The 25,102-nt window shown below is 50.3% G+C and overlaps 1 protein-coding gene across 1 annotated transcript; it reads right to left on the bottom strand.

Moving 5' to 3' along the window:
- Positions 1-249: 249 nt before the first annotated feature.
- Positions 250-23,562, bottom strand: CCDC25 (coiled-coil domain containing 25). The gene is made up of 10 exons (XM_077291796.1): positions 23,356-23,562; positions 22,267-22,353; positions 21,987-22,034; positions 21,857-21,896; positions 9,908-9,959; positions 9,748-9,823; positions 9,469-9,572; positions 8,578-8,780; positions 5,551-5,596; positions 250-791 (listed from the first exon to the last, which is right to left on the bottom strand). The coding sequence occupies exons 2-10, from the start codon at positions 22,289-22,291 to the stop codon at positions 762-764; spliced, it is 624 nt and encodes a 207-aa protein (XP_077147911.1). The 5' UTR covers positions 22,292-22,353; positions 23,356-23,562; the 3' UTR covers positions 250-761.
- Between the last annotated feature and the right edge of the window lie 1,540 nt (positions 23,563-25,102).

Here is a 25,102-nt window from a genome sequence, read left to right as displayed (position 1 = left end):
CTAAATTTTTTGCACAGGACTGATTATAGTGTCAGACGGCTTGGCCTTCATAATAAGCTGAAAGCTCGCCCAGGCCCGATGTTGGTCCCAGAAGGGAGCAGGGGCCCTCAGGAACAGAACAGGGGCAGATAAGCACAGAAGGGATACGATATCTCCCCAGAGTGCCCCTTTAAGGTTCCGCACCTCCGAAACTCTGTACACACGCTCACATTAGATGCCGCGGCTTAAAACAAGAGCACGGAGCCGTCCCTCCTCAGCCATGATTTTATTTGCCAGCTTGCTTGTTCCAGGCAGCGAGATGAGGCCGATCAATGGTGCCAGTGACGTGCAGCAGTGAACCCCGGTCGGGAGCTTTCAAAAATACACGACTCCGCTTATCGAGATGTTGGAGAGCATCAAAAATGCTAAAACATTCCGTCCAGCAGCTGCCGGTGGAGAAGGCGCAGCGGGATGTAGCGTCTCTGGAGGCTTCTTGCATAGGGCGATGCTATGGGCAGGTGCGGCCCACAGGAGGATGTCGGCCCACAGGGGGCCGCAGACGGACTCCGCGCACGTTTAGTACAAACCCTCATCCACCCCCATAGTCTCCATGATACATGAAGACGGCCCGTCTCATCCCAGAGGGATTCCTGGCGGCTGAGGCGGGCCGGAGCAGTGAAGCAGGCACTGAATGCACAGGTCCTTTATTTTGGCATTGAGTAGACGGTCCCCCGACCAACGCAGATGAGTCCGTATCTCTTTAACAATGGGCGCTGCCCGCGTTACATGAACTCGTCGGAGTCGTTGCCGTCCTGGAAGAAAAAAAAAAAAAAAAAAAAAAAAACTTCACAATCTTATAGTGTTATGATCCCGGACTCCAGGAAGGACAAATGTGCACCCCTAAATCTGTGTACATTGATTATAGTGGGGTTGTCGTAAAGAGAATACGCTCCTCGGGGGCGGGGCATAAGAGTTGTGACCCCATAATAGAAACCTAGGGAAGGATTGTGCTGGGGGAATTAGGGAAAAGGAAAGGTCAGTGGATATATGGAAGGGAACATCACCCAGGAATATTAAAACTTTTCATGAAGCGTTTTACATTTTATATTTTTAGGGGCAGCTTTGTAACTTTCCCATAAGTGGGTTTATGACCGCAGCAAAGTTCAGCTTAACTTTCATCTACTCTGCAGCTATAAATCAGCACCAAGGAGTTATAAAAAGACAGAGTTACAAGCTCCCCTGTCACATCGAGATCACATTTCCTGTTAACTCATTCTGCAGCCAGTTATAGACAGTGCAGTATACACCGTGTTCCAAATTATTATGCAAATTGGATTTAAGTGTCGTAAAGATTTAATTGTTTTGTTTTTCAAATAAACTCGTGGATGGTATTGTGTCTCAGGCCTCAATGGATCACTGAAATCAATCTTAAACACATGTGATAATTGGTTTTCCAAGTGATTCTAATTAAAGGAAAACTACTTATAAATGACGTTCCACATTATTAAGCAGGCCACAGTGTTTCAAGCAATATGGGAAATAAAAAGGATCTCTCTGCTGCTGAAAAGCGTTAAATAGTGCAATGCCTTGGACAAGGTATGAAAACATTAAATATTTCACGAAAACTTAAGAGTGATCATCGTCCTGTGAAGAGATTTGCGACTGAAACAGAGCACAGACAGAGTTCATGCAAATAAAGGCATAATGAGGAAGGTTTCTGACAGGCAAGTTCATTGGATTACGAGCGCAGCTGCCAAAATACCTTTACAAAGCAGTAGACAGTTATTTGAAGCTGCTGGGGCCTCTAGACTCAAAACTCAAGGTGTAGGCTCCTTCAAAGGCTTGCTGTGGTGCATAAACCTACTATCCGGCCACCCTTAAACAGTGTTCACAAGCAGAAACGGTTGCAGTGGGCCCAGACATACATGAAGACTAATTTCCAAACAGTCTTGTTTACTGATGAGTGTTGAGCAACCGTGGATGGTCCAGATGGATGGAGTAGTGGATGGTTGGTGGATGGCCACCATGTCCCAACAAGGCTGCGACGTCAGCAAGGAGGTGGAGGAGACATGTTTTGGGCTGGAATCATGGGGAAACAGCTGGTAGAGCCCTTTAAGGTTCCTGAAGGTGTGAAAATGACCTCTGCAAAGTATATAGAGTTTCTGACTGACAACTTTCTTCCCTGGTATAAAAAGCAGAAACGTGCCTTCAGGAGCAAAATCATCTTCATGCTGACAATGCACCATCTCATGCTACAAAGAAACCTCTGAGTCATTGGCTGCTATGGGCATAAAAGGAGATAAACTCATGGTGTGGCCACCATCTTCCCCTGACCTCAACCCTATAGAGAACCTTTAGAGGATCATCAAGCAAAAGATCTATGAGGGTGGGAGGCCGTTCACATCCAAACAGCAGCTCTGGAGGCAAAGAAATACAAGCAGAAACTCTCCAAAAACTCACAAGTTCAATGGATGCAGGAATTGTGAAGGTGACATCAAAGAAGGGTCCTACGTGATCATGTAACTTGGCCTGTTAGGAGGTTTTGGAGTTAAATAGCTTTTTTGTTCAGTGGATGTGACCTCCTAATGCTGCAAATTCCACAAATGAGACTTTTCAGTTGTTTAACCCTAGAACGCGTACCTGGGGCCTCGCAGGCCTGCTAGGTTACTTGTTTTCTATTATCTGTAAAACTACATTAGTTAGAATTTTGAAACTCAAGGTAATCCTCAGGTATATAGTTGTTAGTAATATCCAGTTGTTCATATATTTTTATGTTATAGGCATCTCGTATAGCAACGCTTGTTTTGTGACTACCCCAGATTCACGTACCTGGGGCCTTTGAGGCCTGCGTTGGTTTACATGTACTCCTCAGTCTTTTTGTCTGTACTGTTGTTGGGGAAGAACTTATGACTCAGTCTTTATGACTATTGTTCGATGGCTGTTGCTGGGAAGAGTGTGGATTCTGCCTGACATGGTAATGTGATCCTGGAAGGGAGTTTCCCCTCACAAAGTAACGTGATTATGATGTCAGTACAGGTCCTTTAGTCCTAAATCCTAGTTTTTTTGCTTCAGAAACAACTAACACTTGTTGGTACAATGAGACCAAACCGCCGCGAAATTCCACCAATAATGAAGCACAATGCACAGCGACCAATCTACGAGAGTGTATTCGGTTTCTGCAATGAGGCAACAATGGTGTCCTATAAAGCCAAGAAAGAAAAATCTGTGATATTACTGAGCACAATGCATCACGATGGAAGTATTGACACCAATGACCTGAAATTATACTTCATTATAATAAGACAAAAGGAGGTGTCGACAAGATGGACGAAATGATTACTGAATATTCGTGTAAAAGGCAGACTAAACGTTGGCCTGTTGCCCTTTTTTCCAATATCCTTGATGTGTCATCCCTCAATAGCTATATTGTTTATTGTCAAACTAATCCAGAATTCCATGCCAACAGGAAGGACAATAGACGTCTATTTTTGACAGAACTTTGTTATGAACTTTTGATGCCTACTAAGCTAGAGAGAAGCAGCATGATATGCTTATCAAGGCAAATTACGGCGGCAATGATCCGATGTGCAATACGCTTTCAGGAACAGCCAGAGCAAAGAGAAAAAAAAAGAAAGCGCTGCTATATTTGTCCAGCAAAGAAAGAAAGAAAATCGGAGCGTTTCTGTTCTACTTGCGGACAAAATGTATGCAGGGAACATTCTGAAGAAAAAATAATATGCAAGAATTGTCGGGGGATTATGTAAAGTGGAAAATAAATATTCCTGCACCAAGTTTGCTACAGACTTTATGTAAAAACTTTTTATAAGAAAAAATGTATCCATCATAAAAAATTGTACTGAGTGAATATATTGGGCGTGCCCGTTTAGTTACATTTTTGTTGTTTTATGTACATAATTTTTTTGGGGAATTATACACATCTTAGGCTATGTTCCAAGTAGCGCTGGGGTTCACCAGAATGGGATCCATAATGGATCTGACCTCCTGGTAACTCCAGCTAAGGCTGATGGAATGCCGGGATTCCACCAGCCTTAGCTGAGGTCACCAGGAGGTCAGATCCATTACGGATCCCCTCCTGGTGGACCCCAGCGCTAGTGGGAATGCATCCTTACTTTGCAAATTTAAAATAAACTTTGAAAAGTATTTTTATTTGAGTTATTCCATGTTATTTGCACACAGGCCTAAAAGGCCCCAGGTACGTGAATATGGGGTAGTCACAAAAAAAGCGTTGAAAAACGAAATGCCTATAACATAAAAATATACGAACAACTGGAAATTACTAACAACTATATAGCTGAGGAATACCTAGAGTTTCAAAATTGTAACTAAAGTAGTTTTACAGAAAATAATAAACAAGTAACCTGACAGGCCTGCGAGGCCCCAGGTACGCGTTCTACCAGCCTTAGCCGGGGTCACCAGGTCAGATCCATTACGAAATCCCGTCCAGGCGGACCCCAGAGCTAGTGGGAATGCATGCTTACTTTCAAATAACTTTGAAAAAAAAATTTTTGGAGTTATTCCATGTTATTTGAAAACAGGCCTCAAAGGCCCCAGGTACGTAATAGTGTAGATTTCTATGGTCACACATTCTAGGGTTAAAACATCAAATGGTTAGAAATTCTACTGGGCCTAATAATTTGGAGCAGTGCATTGTGAGGTTTTATTCATTTTGGAGATTATACTGTTATCATTGGGAGGTTTCTTCAATAAAATTTGATGTATAATCTAACGGGTGATGACTTTTATTAGACGGACTGTCATTTGCACCGACCTTTTAGGAAAATCCGAGAAAAATATCATTTGCATAATAATTTGGAACACGGTGTAGAAGGTAAATGGAGGAACATTTAAAACCCATTTAGGATCTTGGACCTATAGGAACGTCCAAGGTTGTTTCTGTCCCTTTGACGTGGGCTCGGGCGCTGAGCCCGCATCTTTTCCAGGACATGACAGCAGGTTTGATCACGTGCCGCTAACAGCCGTAGGTGGAATCACCATCCATCTGCGGCTGTTAACTTGTTAAATGCCGCTGTCAATCAGTGATGGCAACATTCAACACAAATTCTATTTTGTTTGGTCGCCGCTACATTGCAATAACGGGGCCATCAAAACATTGTATCAACTCGAGAATGGCATCTAGAAAAACGTCAACTCGGAGCGCAAAAAATAAGCCCTCGCCACCAGGCCCCAGATCCCCAAAAAATGGAGACTAAAAAATCACAAGGTGGTGAAGGGGTTAATGAAAAGTAATGGCGATATTTATTATTTAAGTTGAAAAATAAAAAATGTCCTTGAAGGTGCCGCATCCTCCCAAGATGCATTTATTCCATGACACGTGATTAGAAAGGATTAATTATTTCTCACACAGCTATAGGCGAATGTTAGCGCCTGCACTCTACAGTGTGCGACCATACCCGACACTGGCACACTGTGACAGCCCTGCAGCTGTGTGAGCAGCAACAAACAAGGAGTGGTTCCATTCACTGACACTGATCAATGGGAATAATGAGACAATGTGGGTCAGAAAGCTGCAGACGATGTCACTTTTCTTACCTGATTAGAAGACATATTTTCTGACTTCATCAAGGAGGTGTAATTCCTGGAGGGAGAACAGAGGGGGTTAATATGCAGGACGCACACACAGGGCGCCATGGAGGGAGGTCAGATGTGTCCGGTGCGCTCTGGCTCCATCAGATCCTGTCCATCCGATGCGTCGCTTGCTGCGGCCTCCCAAAGATGGCTGACCGGACGGAGATCTGGGGGTCTCCAGGTATCACCTGAGCAGGAGCCTCCTCCATCGCTCCAAGCTCCAGTCCTGATCTCAGGCTCCTTCTAGGAAGCGTCACCATCATGAGCTGTAAAACCAGTCTGCAACCGCTGCTCTGTGTGCTCAGACACTGTGATATCATAGCTGCATATACCGGAAACAGCCAACAAGACCTGCCGTATACCGGGAACATCCCACAAGACCTGCTGTATACCGGGAACATCCCACAAGACCTGCCGTATACCGGGAACATCCCACAAGACCTGCTGTATACCGGGAACATCCCACAAGACCTGCCGTATACCAGGAACACCTCACAAGACCTGCCGTATACCAGGAACACCACACAAGACCTGCCGTATACCGGAAACACCCCACAAGACCTGCCGTATACCGGGAACATCCCACAAGACCTGCCGTATACCGGGAACACCCCACAAGACCTGCTGTATACCGGAAACACCCCACAAGACCTGCCGTATACCGGGAACACCCCACAAGACCTGCCGTATACTGGGAACACCACACAAGACCTGCCGTATACCGGGAACAGCCAAAAAGACCTGCCACATACTGGGAACACCACACAAGACCTGCCACATACTGGGAACACCACACAAGACCTGCCGTATACTGGGAACACCCCACAAGACCTGCCGTATACTGGGAACAGCCAAAAAGACCTGCCACATACTGGGAACACCACACAAGACCTGCCACATACTGGGAACACCACACAAGACCTGCCGTATACCGGGAACACCCCACAAGACCTGCCGTATACCGGGAACACCCCACAAGACCTGCCGTATACTGGGAACACCCCACAAGACCTGCCGTATACTGGGAACAGCCAAAAAGACCTGCCACATACTGGGAACACCACACAAGACCTGCCACATACTGGGAACACCACACAAGACCTGCCGTATACCGGGAACACCCCACAAGACCTGCCGTATACCGGGAACACCCCACAAGACCTGCCGTATACCGGGAACACCCCACAAGACCTGCCGTATACCGGAAACACCCCACAAGACCTGCCGTATACCGGAAACACCCCACAAGACCTGCCGTATACCGGAAACATCCCACAAGACCTGCCGTATACCGGGAACATCCCACAAGACCTGCCGTATACCGGGAACACCCCACAAGACCTGCCGCATACCGGGAACACCCCACATGACCTGCCGTATACCGGGAACACACCAGAAGACCTGCCATAAACCGGGAACACACCACAAGACCTGTTATATACCGGGAACATCCCACAAGACCTGCCGTATAATGGGAACATCTCACAAGACCTGCTGTATACCGAGAACGCCCCACAAGACCTGCCGTATACCGGGAACATCCCACAAGACCTGCCGTATACCGGGAACACCCCACAAGACCTGCCGTATACTGGGAACACCCCACAAGACCTGCCGTATACTGGGAACAGCCAAAAAGACCTGCCACATACTGGGAACACCACACAAGACCTGCCACATACTGGGAACACCACACAAGACCTGCCGTATACCGGGAACACCCCACAAGACCTGCCGTATACCGGGAACACCCCACAAGACCTGCCGTATACCGGGAACACCCCACAAGACCTGCCGTATACCGGGAACACCCCACAAGACCTGCCGCATACCGGGAACACCCCACAAGACCTGCCGTATACCGGGAACACCCCACAAGACCTGCCGCATACCGGGAACACCCCACATGACCTGCCGTATACCGGGAACCCCCAAGACCTGCCATATACCGGGAACACACCACAAGACCTGCCGTATACCGGAAACACCCCACAAGACCTGCCGTATACCGGGAACATCCCACAAGACCTGCCGTATACCGGGAACATCCCACAAGACCTGCCGTATACCGGGAACACCCCACAAGACCTGCCGTATACCGGGAACACCCCACATGACCTGCCGTATACCGGGAACCCCCAAGACCTGCCATAAACTGGGAACACACCACAAGACCTGTTATATACCGGGAACAGCCAACAAGACCTGCCGTATAATGGGAACACCCCACAAGACCTGCCGCATACCGGGAACACCCCACATGACCTGCCGTATACCGGGAACCCCCAAGACCTGCCATATACCGGGAACACACCACAAGACCTGCCATAAACCGGGAACACACCACAAGACCTGTTATATACCGGGAACAGCCAACAAGACCTGCCGTATAATGGGAACACCCCACAAGACCTGCCGTATACCAGGAACAGCCAACAAGACCTGCTGTATACCGAGAACGCCCCACAAGACCTGCCGTATACTGGGAACAGCCAAAAAGACCTGCCACATACTGGGAACACCACACAAGACCTGCCACATACTGGGAACACCACACAAGACCTGCCACATACTGGGAACACCACACAAGACCTGCCGTATACCGGGAACACCCCACAAGACCTGCCGTATACCGGGAACACCCCACAAGACCTGCCGTATACCGGGAACACCCCACAAGACCTGCCGTATACCGGGAACACCCCACAAGACCTGCCGTATACCGGGAACACCCCACAAGACCTGCCGTATACCGAGAACAGCCAACAAGACCTGCCGTATACCGGGAACACCCCACAAGATCTGGTGTATACCGGGATCACCTGCCACAATTCCGCCTCTCGCAGCCCCCATACTATACCCCACCTCCAACGTCCCGAGACAACCAGTGTTATTCTCATCACCTGTCAGTGGTATTATGGCAGATGGAGACCCCTCACTATAAGACCCTCGTCAGCAGATTATCAGTCGTACTCTGGACATGACACTGACCTGAGTTCTTCCATATCTTTCTTCTTCTTCACTTCATCCTTCTCTTTCTTCTTCATCTCCTGGATCTGAGCCTTCTTCTCGTTCCTCTCCTCCCGATCTCGGGATTCCTTCTCTGCCGCCAGGTCCGGAAACCGCTCGTCTTTCGTTTTTTCCAACCGGTTCAGGATCTCGTTGACTTTCTTCTCGACATTGATGCTCTTCACCTGGAAGAGACGTAATGGACCCTCAGAGGAGACATCTGGCATGTTAGAGCCATGTAGTAGAAGTCTGGACCAGGGGGGCCGGGGTCCTGAGATCTCCAGCGATGGCGGCAGACGTGATCTGCTGATCCTCGGAGCTGGAGCATGGCAGTGTTCACACTCGCAGACTTCTGCCCCTCCCCAGTGACCCGGACCCCAAACTTCAGACACGGGGATAGAAAAAGTTTTCCTTCGCCCTTTAATCTTATATTAAGAGTTAATAGGGTTGTTCCACTAATTTCACTCTACCAGAGGCTATACGAGGGTCACCACCATCATACGGCCGCGGGGGTCTTGTCACAGCGTAAAGCTCATTCCCTCGCTCAGGGGGTCTGTACTCACAGAGCAAGTCATGTACGCTGTGATTACAGTGGGGGACGACAGCTCGCATGACTGACCCAGCCTCACTCGCTTGGTGGCTCATGTGCGCCATCTGCTGGGCACATTGCAGTATACAGGATGAAGGTTTTCTAGGTCAGTGATACAGACACGGTCACACAGGAGGATATTGTGGAGCTGCTCCAAAATCCACCGCTGCCAGTAATCTCTGATGTAGATTTTGCAGTCACCCACCACCTGCGCCCAACAGGAGGCGCGCTGTCGCTCCCCCTGTGCCATGCTGTACTTGCACATCCATTCCTGATGAATTTACATCTTTCTGCCGATGAAACCCGATCTGACCGACGTCCATGTCTCCGGTCTTGCGCAGGTTGCTCCACGGCGTGTAAACCACATTGATGTTGTTCATTTTGCAGCCTGATGAGAAAAAAAAAAAAAAGGACATTATTATGTAATGCGCCAAATCCTACACATTCTCCAGATGTGGCCACCAGGGGGCAGGAGTCCGTGCAGGACCTCTCCATACTCCGCAGCCCTGAGGTGTCAGGGTCAGAGGTCACACCAGGGGTCGGACCCCCAGCGTCACACGCACCTTGGATGCTGTTGCCCTTCACCAGATGTGCGCAGTCCGTCAGGACGTCTTTCGGGATGTCGTCTATCGTCTGTCCCTGCAACCGCGGAGTCATATTAATAACACAGACGAGCCGAGAGACGTCTACAGACGGCCCGAACCGAGCGGCGGAAACACTGACCTGGTGTAACCGGAGGTAAACGTGAGCGGAGGAAAGCTTATCCACATGGAACCTGGGAGAAAGGACCAGAGGTTATCCATCATACAGAGCGCGGGGCGGAGGCTCTATGGAGATTATACATCATACAGAGCGCGGGGCGGAGGCTCTATGAGGTTATACAGAATACAGAGCGCGGGGCGGAGGCTCTATGGAGGTTATACATCATACAGAGCGCGGGGCGGAGGCTCTATGGAGGTTATACATCATACAGAGCGCGGGGCGGAGGCTCTATGGAGGTTATACAGAATACAGAGGGCGGGGCGGAGGCTCTATGGAGGTCATACAGAATACAGAGGGCGGGGCGGAGGCTCTATGGAGGTTATACATCATACAGAGCTCGGGGCGGAGGCTCTATGGAGGTTATACATCATACAGAGCGCGGGGCGGAGGCTCTATGGAGGTTATACATCATACAGAGTGCGGGGCGGAGGCTCTATGGAGGTTATACAGAATACAGAGCGCGGGGCGGAGGCTCTATGGAGGTCATACAGAATACAGAGGGCGGGGCGGAGGCTCTATGGAGGCTATACATCATACAGAGGGCGGGGCGGAGGCTCTATGGAGGTTATACATCATACAGAGCGCGGGGCGGAGGCTCTATGGAGGTTATACATCATACAGAGCGCGGGGCGGAGGCTCTATGGAGGTTATACAGAATACAGAGCGCGGGGCGGAGGCTCTATGGAGGTCATACAGAATACAGAGGGCGGGGCGGAGGCTCTATGGAGGTTATACATCATACAGAGGGCGGGGCGGAGGCTCTATGGAGGTTATACATCATACAGAGCGCGAGGCGGAGGCTCTATGGAGGTTATACATCATACAGAGCGCGGGGCGGAGGCTTTATGGAGGTTATACATCATACAGAGCACGGGGCGGAGGCTTTATGGAGGTTATACATCATACAGAGCGCGGGGCGGAGGCTCTATGGAGGCTATACATCATACAGAGCGCGGGGCGGAGGCTCTATGGAGGTTATACATCATACAGAGCGCAGGCTCTATGGAGGTTATACATCATACAGAGCACGGGGCGGAGGCTCTATGGAGGTTATACATCATACAGAGCGCGGGGCGGAGGCTCTATGGAGGTTATACATCATACAGAGCGCGGGGCGGAGGCTCTATGGAGGCTATACATCATACAGAGCGCGGGGCGGAGACTCTATGGAGGTTATACATCATACAGAGCGCGGGGCGGAGGCTCTATGGAGGTTATACATCATACAGAGCGCGGGGCGGAGGCTCTATGGAGGTTATACATCATACAGAGCACGGGGCGGAGGCTCTATATGGAGGTCATACAGAATACAGAGGGTGGGGCGGAGGCTCTATGGAGGTTATACATCATACAGAGCGCGGGGCGGAGGCTCTATGGAGGTCATACATCATACAGAGCTCAGGGCGGAGGCTCTATATGGAGGTCATACAGAATACAGAGGGTGGGGCGGAGGCTCTATGGAGGTTATACATCATACAGAGCGTGGGGCGGAGGCTCTATGGAGGTTATACATCATACAGAGCGCGGGGCGGAGACTCTATGGAGGTTATACATCATACAGAGCGCGGGGCGGAGGCTCTATGGAGGTTATACATCATACAGAGCGTGGGGCGGAGGCTCTATGGAGGTTATACATCATACAGAGCGCGGGGCGGAGGCTCTATGGAGGTTATACATCATACAGAGCGTGGGGCGGAGGCTCTATGGAGGTTATACATCATACAGAGCGCGGGGCGGAGACTCTATGGAGGTTATACATCATACAGAGCGCGGGGCGGAGGCTCTATGGAGGTTATACATCATACAGAGCGTGGGGCGGAGGCTCTATGGAGGTTATACATCATACAGAGCGCGGGGCGGAGGCTCTATGGAGGTTATACATCATACAGGGGGCAGAGGCTCTATGGAGGTTATACATCATACAGAGCACGGGGCGGAGGCTCTATGGAGGTCATACATCATACAGAGCTCAGGGCGGAGGCTCTATATGGAGGTCATACAGAATACAGAGGGTGGGGCGGAGGCTCTATGGAGGTTATACATCATACAGAGCGTGGGGCGGAGGCTCTATGGAGGTTATATATCCCTATATGTCCCTTGGCATCAAAGACCTCGCCCTGTCCTCGATTGCCTCATACCTATCCAACCGCACATTTAGCATTTCCCACTCCCACACTACCTCCTCATCCCGCCCTCTCTCTGTTGGAGTCCCTCAAGGCTCTGTCCTAGGACCCCTACTTTTTTCCATCTATAACCTTGGCCTAGGACAACTCAAAGTCCCATGGCTTCCAGTACCACCTGTATGCAGACGACACTCAGATCTACCTCTCTGGCCCAGATGTCACCTCCCTGCTGTCCAGAATCCCGAAGTGTCTGTCAGCCATATCCTCCTTCTTCACCTCTCGCTTCCTAAAACTCAATGTAGACAAAACCGAATTCATCATCTTTCCCCCACCTCACGTATCCCCGCTACCCAATCTATTATGGTAAACAGCATCACGCTCTCTCCCGCACCTGAAATCCGCTGCCTCGGGGTAACTCTCAACTCTGCTCTGTCCTTCAAACCGCACGTCCAAACTCTTGCCACCTCCTGTCGCCTCCAACTCAAAAATATTGCCAGAATCCGTTCCTTCCTCAGTCCACAATCTACCAAAACTCTTGTGCATGCTCTCATCATCTCCCGCCTCGATTACTGCAACACCCTCCTCTGTGGCCTCCCCGCTAACTCCCTTGCACCACTCCAGTCTGTCCTCAACTCTGCTGCCCGCCTAATCCACCTCTCTCCTCGCTACTCCCCTGCTTCTCCCCTCTGCAAATCCCTCCACTGGCTCCCAATCCCCCAACGAATCCAGTTCAAACTACTAACACTGATCTACAAAGCCATCCACAACCTGTCCCCTCCCTATATCTCTGAACTAATCTTCCACTATCTTCCCTCACATAATCTTCGCTCATCCCAAGACCTCCTACTCTCCTCCACACTTATTCGTTCCTCACACAATCGCCTCCAAGATTTCTCCCGAATATCCCCTATCCTCTGGAATTCCACGCCTCAACACGTCCGATTATCCACCACCCTCGGATCCTTCAGACGGAACCTGAAAACCCATCTCTTCAGGAAAGCCTACAGCCTACAATAACCGAGCTGCCGCCTCACCACCACCAGAGCTGCCGCCGCCTCACCCCTACCTTCTGTCTCTTCCCCACTATCCCGTAGGATGTAAGTCCGCAAGGACAGGGTCCTCTCCCCTCTGTACCAGTGTGTCACTGTAAACCTGTTTACTGTAAATGATATCTATAACCCTGTATGTAACCCCTTTCTCATGTACAGCACCATGGAATTAATGGTGCTATATAAATAAATAATAATAATAATATATCATACAGAGCGCGGGGCGGAGGCTCTACGGAGGTTATACATCATACAGAGCGCAGGCTCTATGGAGGTTATACATCATACAGAGCGCGGGGCGGAGGCTCTATGGAGGTTATACATCATACAGAGCGCAGGCTCTATGGAGGTTATACATCATACAGAGCGCGGGGCGGAGGCTCTATGGAGGTCATACATCATACAGAGCGCGGAGCGGAGGCTCTACGGAGGTTATACATCATACAGAGCGCAGGCTCTATGGAGGTTATACATCATACAGAGCGCGGAGCGGAGGCTCTATGGAGGTCATATATCATACAAAGCGCGGGGCGGAGGCTCTATGGAAGTTATACATCATACAGGGGGCGGAGGCTCTATGGAGGTTATACATCATACAGAGCGCGGGGTGGAGGCTCTATGGAGGTTATACATCATACAGAGCGCAGGCTCTATGGAAGTTATACATCATACAGGGGGCGGAGGCTCTATGGAGGTTATACATCATACAGAGCGCGGGGTGGAGGCTCTATGGAGGTTATACATCATACAGAGCGCGGGGCGGAGGCTCTATGGAGGTTATACATCATACAGAGCGCGGGGCGGAGGCTCTATAGAAGTTATACATCATACAGGGGGCGGAGGCTCTATGGAAGTTATACATCATACAGAGCGCGAGGCGGAGGCTCTATGGAGGTTATACATCATACAGAGCACGGGGCGGAGGCTCTATGGAGGTTATACATCATACAGAGCGCGGGGCGGAGGCTCTATGGAGGTTATACATCATACAGAGCGCGGGGCGGAGGCTCTATGGAGGTTATACATCATACAGAGTGCGGGGCGGAGGCTCTATGGAAGTTAGACATCATACAGGGGGCAGAGGCTCTATGGAGGTTATACATCATACAGAGCGCGGGGCAGAGGCTCTATGGAAGTTATACATCATACAGGGGGCGGAGGCTCTATGGAGGTTATACATCATACAGAGCGCGGGGCGGAGGCTCTATGGAGGTTATACATCATACTGAGTGCGGGGCGGAGGCTCTATGGAGGTTATACATCATACAGAGCGCGAGGCGGAGGCTCTATGGAGGTTATACGTCATACAGAGCGCGGGGCGGAGGCTCTATGGAGGTTATACATCATACAGAGCGCAGGCTCTATGGAGGTTATACATCATACAGAGCGCAGGCTCTATGGAGGTTATACATCATACAGAGCGCAGGCTCTATGGAGGTTATACATCATACAGAGCGCGGGGCGGAGGCTCTATGGAGGTTATACATCATACAGAGCACGGGGCGGAGGCTCTATGGAGGTTATACATCATACAGAGCACGGGGCGGAGGCTCTATGGAGGTTATACATCATACAGAGCGCGGGGCGGAGGCTCTATGGAGGTTATACATCATACAGGGGGCAGAGGCTCTATGGAGGTTATACATCATACAGAGCACGGGGCGGAGGCTCTATGGAGGTCATACATCATACAGAGCTCAGGGCGGAGGCTCTATATGGAGGTCATACAGAATACAGAGGGTGGGGCGGAGGCTCTATGGAGGTTATACATCATACAGAGCGTGGGGCGGAGGCTCTATGGAGGTTATATATCCCTATATGTCCCTTGGCATCAAAGACCTCGCCCTGTCCTCGATTGCCTCATACCTATCCAACCGCACATTTAGCATTTCCCACTCCCACACTACCTCCTCATCCCGCCCTCTCTCTGTTGGAGTCCCTCAAGGCTCTGTCCTAGGACCCCTACTTTTTTCCATCTATAACCTTGGCCTAGGACAACTCAAAGTCCCATGGCTTCCAGTACCACCTGTATGCAGACGACACTCAGATCTACCTCTCTGGCCCAGATGTCACCTCCCTGCTGTCCAGAATCCCGAAGTGTCTGTCAGCCATATCCTCCTTCTTCACCTCTCGCTTCCTAAAACTCAATGTAGACAAAACCGAATTCATCATCTTTCCCCCACCTCACGTATCCCCGCTACCCAATCTATTATGGTAAACAGCATCACGCTCTCTCCCGCACCTGAAATCCGCTGCCTCGGGGTAACTCTCAACTCTGCTCTGTCCTTCAAACCGCACGTCCAAACTCTTGCCACCTCCTGTCGCCTCCAACTCAAAAATATTGCCAGAATCCGTTCCTTCCTCAGTCCACAATCTACCAAAACTCTTGTGCATGCTCTCATCATCTCCCGCCTCGATTACTGCAACACCCTCCTCTGTGGCCTCCCCGCTAACTCCCTTGCACCACTCCAGTCTGTCCTCAACTCTGCTGCCCGCCTAATCCACCTCTCTCCTCGCTACTCCCCTGCTTCTCCCCTCTGCAAATCCCTCCACTGGCTCCCAATCCCCCAACGAATCCAGTTCAAACTACTAACACTGATCTACAAAGCCATCCACAACCTGTCCCCTCCCTATATCTCTGAACTAATCTTCCAATATCTTCCCTCACATAATCTTCGCTCATCCCAAGACCTCCTACTCTCCTCCACACTTATTCGTTCCTCACACAATCGCCTCCAAGATTTCTCCCGAATATCCCCTATCCTCTGGAATTCCACGCCTCAACACGTCCGATTATCCACCACCCTCGGATCCTTCAGACGGAACCTGAAAACCCATCTCTTCAGGAAAGCCTACAGCCTACAATAACCGAGCTGCCGCCTCACCACCACCAGAGCTGCCGCCGCCTCACCCCTACCTTCTGTCTCTTCCCCACTATCCCATAGAATGTAAGTCCGCAAGGACAGGGTCCTCTCCCCTCTGTACCAGTCTGTCACTGTAAACCTGTTTACTGTAAATGATATCTATAACCCTGTATGTAACCCCTTTCTCATGTACAGCACCATGGAATTAATGGTGCTATATAAATAAATAATAATAATATATCATACAGAGCGCGGGGCGGAGGCTCTACGGAGGTTATACATCATACAGAGCGCAGGCTCTATGGAGGTTATACATCATACAGAGCGCGGGGCGGAGGCTCTATGGAGGTCATACATCATACAGAGCGCGGAGCGGAGGCTCTATGGAGGTTATACATCATACAGAGCGCAGGCTCTATGGAGGTTATACATCATACAGAGCGCGGAGCGGAGGCTCTATGGAGGTCATATATCATACAAAGCGCGGGGCGGAGGCTCTATGGAAGTTATACATCATACAGGGGGCGGAGGCTCTATGGAGGTTATACATCATACAGAGCGCGGGGTGGAGGCTCTATGGAGGTTATACATCATACAGAGCGCGGGGCGGAGGCTCTATGGAGGTTATACATCATACAGAGCGCGGGGCGGAGGCTCTATAGAAGTTATACATCATACAGGGGGCGGAGGCTCTATGGAAGTTATACATCATACAGAGCGCGAGGCGGAGGCTCTATGGAGGTTATACATCATACAGAGCACGGGGCGGAGGCTCTATGGAGGTTATACATCATACAGAGCGCGGGGCGGAGGCTCTATGGAGGTTATACATCATACAGAGCGCGGGGCGGAGGCTCTATGGAGGTTATACATCATACAGAGTGCGGGGCGGAGGCTCTATGGAAGTTAGACATCATACAGGGGGCAGAGGCTCTATGGAGGTTATACATCATACAGAGCGCGGGGCAGAGGCTCTATGGAAGTTATACATCATACAGGGGGCGGAGGCTCTATGGAGGTTATACATCATACAGAGCGCGGGGCGGAGGCTCTATGGAGGTTATACATCATACTGAGTGCGGGGCGGAGGCTCTATGGAGGTTATACATCATACAGAGCGCGAGGCGGAGGCTCTATGGAGGTTATACGTCATGCAGAGCGCGGGGCGGAGGCTCTATGGAGGTTATACATCATACAGAGCGCAGGCTCTATGGAGGTTATACATCATACAGAGCGCAGGCTCTATGGAGGTTATACATCATACAGAGCGCAGGCTCTATGGAGGTTATACATCATACAGAGCGCGGGGCGGAGGCTCTATGGAGGTTATACATCATACAGAGCACGGGGCGGAGGCTCTATGGAGGTTATACATCATACAGAGCACGGGGCGGAGGCTCTATGGAGGTTATACATCATACAGAGCGCGGGGCGGAGGCTCTATGGAGGTTATACATCATACAGGGGGCAGAGGCTCTATGGAGGTTATACATCATACAGAGCACGGGGCGGAGGCTCTATGGAGGTCATACATCATACAGAGCTCAGGGCGGAGGCTCTATATGGAGGTCATACAGAATACAGAGGGTGGGGCGGAGGCTCTATGGAGGTTATACATCATACAGAGCGTGGGGCGGAGGCTCTATGGAGGTTATATATCCCTATATGTCCCTTGGCATCAAAGACCTCGCCCTGTCCTCGATTGCCTCATACCTATCCAACCGCACATTTAGCATTTCCCACTCCCACACTACCTCCTCATCCCGCCCTCTCTCTGTTGGAGTCCCTCAAGGCTCTGTCCTAGGACCCCTACTTTTTTCCATCTATAACCTTGGCCTAGGACAACTCAAAGTCCCATGGCTTCCAGTACCACCTGTATGCAGACGACACTCAGATCTACCTCTCTGGCCCAGATGTCACCTCCCTGCTGTCCAGAATCCCGAAGTGTCTGTCAGCCATATCCTCCTTCTTCACCTCTCGCTTCCTAAAACTCAATGTAGACAAAACCGAATTCATCATCTTTCCCCCACCTCACGTATCCCCGCTACCCAATCTATTATGGTAAACAGCATCACGCTCTCTCCCGCACCTGAAATCCGCTGCCTCGGGGTAACTCTCAACTCTGCTCTGTCCTTCAAACCGCACGTCCAAACTCTTGCCACCTCCTGTCGCCTCCAACTCAAAAATATTGCCAGAATCCGTTCCTTCCTCAGTCCACAATCTACCAAAACTCTTGTGCATGCTCTCATCATCTCCCGCCTCGATTACTGCAACACCCTCCTCTGTGGCCTCCCCGCTAACTCCCTTGCACCACTCCAGTCTGTCCTCAACTCTGCTGCCCGCCTAATCCACCTCTCTCCTCGCTACTCCCCTGCTTCTCCCCTCTGCAAATCCCTCCACTGGCTCCCAATCCCCCAACGAATCCAGTTCAAACTACTAACACTGATCTACAAAGCCATCCACAACCTGTCCCCTCCCTATATCTCTGAACTAATCTTCCACTATCTTCCCTCACATAATCTTCGCTCATCCCAAGACCTCCTACTCTCCTCCACACTTATTCGTTCCTCACACAATCGCCTCCAAGATTTCTCCCGAATATCCCCTATCCTCTGGAATTCCACGCCTCAACACGTCCGATTATCCACCACCCTCGGATCCTTCAGACGGAACCTGAAAACCCATCTCTTCAGGAAAGCCTACAGCCTACAATAACCGAGCTGCCGCCTCACCACCACCAGAGCCGCCGCCGCCTCACCCCTACCTTCTGTCTCTTCCCCACTATCCCATAGAATGTAAGTCCGCAAGGACAGGGTCCTCTCCCCTCTGTACCAGTCTGTCACTGTAAACCTGTTTACTGTAAATGATATCTATAACTCTGTATGTAACCCCTTTCTCATGTACAGCACCATGGAATTAATGGTGCTATATAAATAAATAATAATAATAATATATCATACAGAGCGCGGGGCGGAGGCTCTACGGAGGTTATACATCATACAGAGCGCAGGCTCTATGGAGGTTATACATCATACAGAGCGCGGGGCGGAGGCTCTATGGAGGTCATACATCATACAGAGCGCGGAGCGGAGGCTCTATGGAGGTTATACATCATACAGAGCGCAGGCTCTATGGAGGTTATACATCATACAGAGCGCGGAGCGGAGGCTCTACGGAGGTTATACATCATACAGAGCGCAGGCTCTATGGAGGTTATACATCATACAGAGCGCGGAGCGGAGGCTCTATGGAGGTCATATATCATACAAAGCGCGGGGCGGAGGCTCTATGGAAGTTATACATCATACAGGGGGCGGAGGCTCTATGGAGGTTATACATCATACAGAGCGCGGGGTGGAGGCTCTATGGAGGTTATACATCATACAGAGCGCAGGCTCTATGGAAGTTATACATCATACAGGGGGCGGAGGCTCTATGGAGGTTATACATCATACAGAGCGCGGGGGGGAGGCTCTATGGAGGTTATACATCATACAGAGCGCGGGGCGGAGGCTCTATGGAGGTTATACATCATACAGAGCGCGGGGCGGAGGCTCTATAGAAGTTATACATCATACAGGGGGCGGAGGCTCTATGGAAGTTATACATCATACAGAGCGCGAGGCGGAGGCTCTATGGAGGTTATACATCATACAGAGCACGGGGCGGAGGCTCTATGGAGGTTATACATCATACAGAGCGCGGGGCGGAGGCTCTATGGAGGTTATACATCATACAGAGCGCGAGGCGGAGGCTCTATGGAGGTTATACATCATACAGAGCACGGGGCGGAGGCTCTATGGAGGTTATACATCATACAGAGCGCGGGGCGGAGGCTCTATGGAAGTTATACATCATACAGAGCGCGAGGCGGAGGCTCTATGGAGGTTATACATCATACAGAGCGCGGGGCGGAGGCTCTATGGAAGTTATACATCATACAGAGCGCGAGGCGGAGGCTCTATGGAGGTTATACATCATACAGAGCACGGGGCGGAGGCTCTATGGAGGTTATACATCATACAGAGCGCGGGGCGGAGGCTCTATGGAGGTTATACATCATACAGAGCGCGGGGCGGAGGCTCTATGGAGGTTATACATCATACAGAGTGCGGGGCGGAGGCTCTATGGAAGTTAGACATCATACAGGGGGCAGAGGCTCTATGGAGGTTATACATCATACAGAGCGCGGGGCAGAGGCTCTATGGAAGTTATACATCATACAGGGGGCGGAGGCTCTATGGAGGTTATACATCATACAGAGCGCGGGGCGGAGGCTCTATGGAGGTTATACATCATACTGAGTGCGGGGCGGAGGCTCTATGGAGGTTATACATCATACAGAGCGCGAGGCGGAGGCTCTATGGAGGTTATACGTCATACAGAGCGCGGGGCGGAGGCTCTATGGAGGTTATACATCATACAGAGCGCAGGCTCTATGGAGGTTATACATCATACAGAGCGCAGGCTCTATGGAGGTTATACATCATACAGAGCGCAGGCTCTATGGAGGTTATACATCATACAGAGCGCGGGGCGGAGGCTCTATGGAGGTTATACATCATACAGAGCACGGGGCGGAGGCTCTATGGAGGTTATACATCATACAGAGCACGGGGCGGAGGCTCTATATGGAGGTCATACAGAATACAGAGGGTGGGGCGGAGGCTCTATGGAGGTTATACATCATACAGAGTGCGGGGCGGAGGCTCTATGGAAGTTATACATCATACAGGGGGCAGAGGCTCTATGGAGGTTATACATCATACAGAGCGCGGGGCAGAGGCTCTATGGAAGTTATACATCATACAGGGGGCGGAGGCTCTATGGAGGTTATACATCATACAGGGGGCAGAGGCTCTATGGAGGTTATACATCATACAGAGCGCGAGGCGGAGGCTCTATGGAGGTCATACATCATACAGAGCGCGGGGCGGAGGCTCTATGGAGGTAATACATCATACAGAGCGCGGGGCGGAGGCTCTATGGAGGTTATACATCATACAGAGCGCGAGGCGGAGGCTCTATGGAGATTATACATCATACAGAGCGCGGGGCGGAGGCTCTATGGAGGTCATACATCATACAGAGCGCGGGGCGGAGGCTCTATGGAGGTTATACATCATACAGAGCGCGAGGCGGAGGCTCTATGGAGATTATACATCATACAGAGCGCGGGGCGGAGGCTCTATGGAGGTTATACATCATACAGAGCGCGGGGCGGAGGCTGTATGGAGGTTATACATCATACAGAGCGCGGGGCGGAGGCTCTATGGAGGTTATACATCATACTGAGTGCGGGGCGGAGGCTCTATGGAGGTTATACATCATACAGAGCGCGGGGCGGAGGCTGTATGGAGGTTATACATCATACAGAGCGCGGGGCGGAGGCTCTATGGATGTTATACATCATACTGAGTGCGGGGCGGAGGCTCTATGGAGGTTATACATCATACAGAGCGCGGGGCGGAGGCTGTATGGAGGTTATACATCATACAGAGCGCGGGGCGGAGGCTCTATGGAGGTTATACATCATACTGAGTGCGGGGCGGAGGCTCTATGGAGGTTATACATCATACTGAGTGCGGGGCGGAGGCTCTATGGAGGTTATACATCATACAGAGCGCGGGGCGGCCTCTATATGGAGGTTATACATCATACAGAGCGCGGGGCGGCCTCTATATGGAGGTTATACATCATACAGAGCGCGGGGCGGAGGCTCTATGGAGGTTATACATCATACAGAGCGCGGGGCGGCCTCTATATGGAGGTTATACATCATACAGAGCGCGGAGCGGAGGCTCTATGGAGGTTATACATCATACAGAGCGCGGGGCGGCCTCTATATGGAGGTTATATACAACTATCACGTACCAGATATCTTCCGGCCAGCCGTATTTTATAAGATCTTCATCTGAAAGAGAATGAAATAGAAACATAGGGAACATGTGAGAAGATGGCGGCCGCCCCCATTATTTTTCGGCCCCCTGTTCCCATCACTTACTCTCGTACTTGTCCTTTCCCATGTATATCGTATACGGCGGAGAGACGACTGCAAGAGAAGAAAAGAAATGATGGCGGCTGAAGTGGCTGATAACAGGAGACAATAGCTCCATTCCCAGATAAGAGATTCGGGGTGAGGACATTATCCCCCCCATTGTGTAGCGCGGTCTGCAGGGGGTGTCGGGAGTCCTTCTGATCAGCATGTGGTGAATGGTTGAATAGTGATGGACCTGGTGTTATTGGGGTCTGCACTTGGCGGACCCCACTGACGAGGCACTTACCATTACTAGTGAAGTAGAACACCATAGCGCCCCCCTGAGGACGGTGACTGCGCCCCTCTCACGTGATCCAGGGGAGAATAAGGAGATCTGCAGAAGGAATCACAAGGGTTAATGCCGAGGATCTCACAAGACAGGTCCGGCCAATCAGAGGCCAGCTTTATTCCTTAATCCTGTCTACACCAATCGGTGACAGCCGGGGTCGTCCTCCATCGGGCACTGATCATTAATGCACAGCCCCGGGGGTCTCATTTAGTGCCGGCTCTCTGACCGCTGCTGTCAGTCTCTGCTTGGTTGCCATAGTAGCAGGGGCAGATGCAGATCAAACCAGGTTCATCTCTTTTTCTTCTTCTGGACAGATTCTCAGAACCTATAAATCCCGGGCAGCCGATATTACTTGTGATGGACGCGTGAGAAAACAATAAGGTCCGGAGTAAGAGCGAAGCGACATGGCGACTCTGGCAGTGACACCGGCTGTGTAGTCCGGTCATTGGAGCTGTGGAGGGGTCGCATTGTGCCCCCGATGGAGTCCGCCACAGCGACAAGTAACAAACGCCATGGCGTCCGCCTGTAGGTCTAGAGATATGCTGGTTGTGGTCGAGTACGACCACGTCCAGTCGCACCGCAGGGGTCGCTGCCAGAGGCACCACAGCCTAAAGCCCAGGAATTACCCGGCGGACGGCAGCCCGGCCCCTCGCCGCCATCTTTATACTGCGCTATATAGAAAAAGCCCAAGATTCCACCCCGTCCTGTGGTATCCCAATAAGATGAGCACGTCTGCCATCACCACACACAGCTGCCGTCACCACACACAGCTGCTCTGCTCGTCACACTGTGTCAGTGCGGGGGAGACGCTCACAGATGTTCACTGCTGGGCAGGAAGGGAAAAAGTGACCAATCAGAACACAGCTTTCATGCGTTATCCTGCGCTGAGAAAATGTAAGAAGAGATTTGATTGGCTGCTTTTAGGCTTTTTATTGAGCTAGCAGCCCCCAACCGCCCCGCACACCGGACCGGCTGCTACTAGTGACTCCTGTCTTGGGGAGTCCTGCCCGGTTACCATGACACCAACCCGAATACCCCGACACTCACCACGGTTCTTTCTTCCACCGGACGCTTCCTGCCCGGCTTAAACACCGGAAGTGACGCACAACCAACGACCGCGGTCAGTGTATGATAGCGCACATATCGGCGCTAGCGCGGACAATGCCATCTAGTGGTCGGGAAAGGAAACCACAGGACTGCGGCCATCTGCGAGAGCGAACGAAATGAAAGAGGCACTGCTGCCACCTGCAGGTCAGGAGAGGTAATGCTAATGATTAATAATAAATGTATCAAAGGGAAGCACAGAGGCAAGAAGAGGACAAATAAAAGTGACTGACACTTTATTAACCCAATAATTCCAATATAAAATTGCTATAAAAAGGGAGAAAATATGTGGGACAGAGAAGAAAGGGGGCAAGGTAAAGGAATGCTCCTCTGAGAATATGGCAACACGAATGGAATAACGAATGTTCATGATGCATAAAACATTGCTTAACCCCTTCACGACATGGCACATGTCAGTTTTCCCCCTTTGATGTGTGCCCCAGCGCTGAGCCGGCATCTTTCCTGGCACATGTCAGCTGATTTCATCCACTGTCATGTGCCCCTAACAGCCGCGGGTGGAATCACAATCCACCTGCGGCTGTTAACATGTTAAATGCTGCTGTCAATCTCTGATTTAACATGCACACCCTGGAAGTGCGTCACAAAAGCGGCCCATCGGCGCTCTTGTCACATGACCGCTGGTCGCTGATGAGCTGCCATGACAACCAGGAGATCACTGCAGTTGTCATTGACATTTGCTGGGAGCAGCGTCCACTGGCCGGCATTCCTAGCAGAGGAGCATTTCTGCTACGCAGAGCAAGGCTGCAGGCGATCCGAGAATTGCAGCTTCAAGATTGAAACAAGTAAAAAGTGAAAAAATAACAAAAAATAAAAGTTCAAATCACCCCACATTCACCCTATTCAAAATAAAATAATAGTAAATAAAAAAATACACATATTTGATATTTATTGCTATCAATATCTGATATCGGCCCACAGGCATTGGCTTTCCCTCTCTAGCGCAGAAAATTGCACTGGAGCAAACGACATTTTTTTCCCAAAAAATATTCTTTTATTCAATACATACAAGTCCCATAATTTGCACACACTGCACTAATTGTACTCGTCACTGACATCTATGTATCTAACTATTCTATGTGTATTTACTGTATGTAACCCGTGTCCTCTATCCTGTCAGGTCCTGCATTAACGTTACAGAAGCTGACAAATGAATTAACGACTATTCTTCTATCTATGTAATATAAATACATACAGTTAGGTCCATATATATTTGGACAGAGACAGCATTTTTCTAATTTTGGTTATAGACATTACCACAATGAATTTTAAACAAAACACTTCAGATGCAGTTGAAGTTCAGACTTTCAGCTTTCATTTGAGGGTATCCACATTAAAATTGGACGAAGGGTGTAGGAGTTTCAGCTCCTTAACATGTGCCACCCTGTTTTTAAAGGGACCAAAAGTAATTGGACAGATTCAATAATTTTAAATAAAATGTTCATTTCTAGTACTTGGTTGAAAACCCTTTGTTGGCAATGACTGCCTGAAGTCGTGAACTCATGGACATCACCAGACGCTGTGTTTCCCCCTTTTTGATGCTCTGCCAGGCCTTCACTGCGGTGGTTTTCAGTTGCTGTTTGTTTGTGGCCTTTCTGTCTGAAGTTTAGTCTTTAACAAGTGAAATACATGCTCAATTGGGTTGAGATCAGGTGACTGACTTGGCCATTCC

The sequence above is a fragment of the Ranitomeya variabilis genome, chromosome 2, assembly GCF_051348905.1.
Source record: "Ranitomeya variabilis isolate aRanVar5 chromosome 2, aRanVar5.hap1, whole genome shotgun sequence".
In the NCBI taxonomy this organism is placed as follows: domain Eukaryota; kingdom Metazoa; phylum Chordata; class Amphibia; order Anura; family Dendrobatidae; genus Ranitomeya; species Ranitomeya variabilis.
Note: the sequence above shows the minus strand (reverse complement) of the source record. Positions and strands in the feature narration are given on the sequence as shown.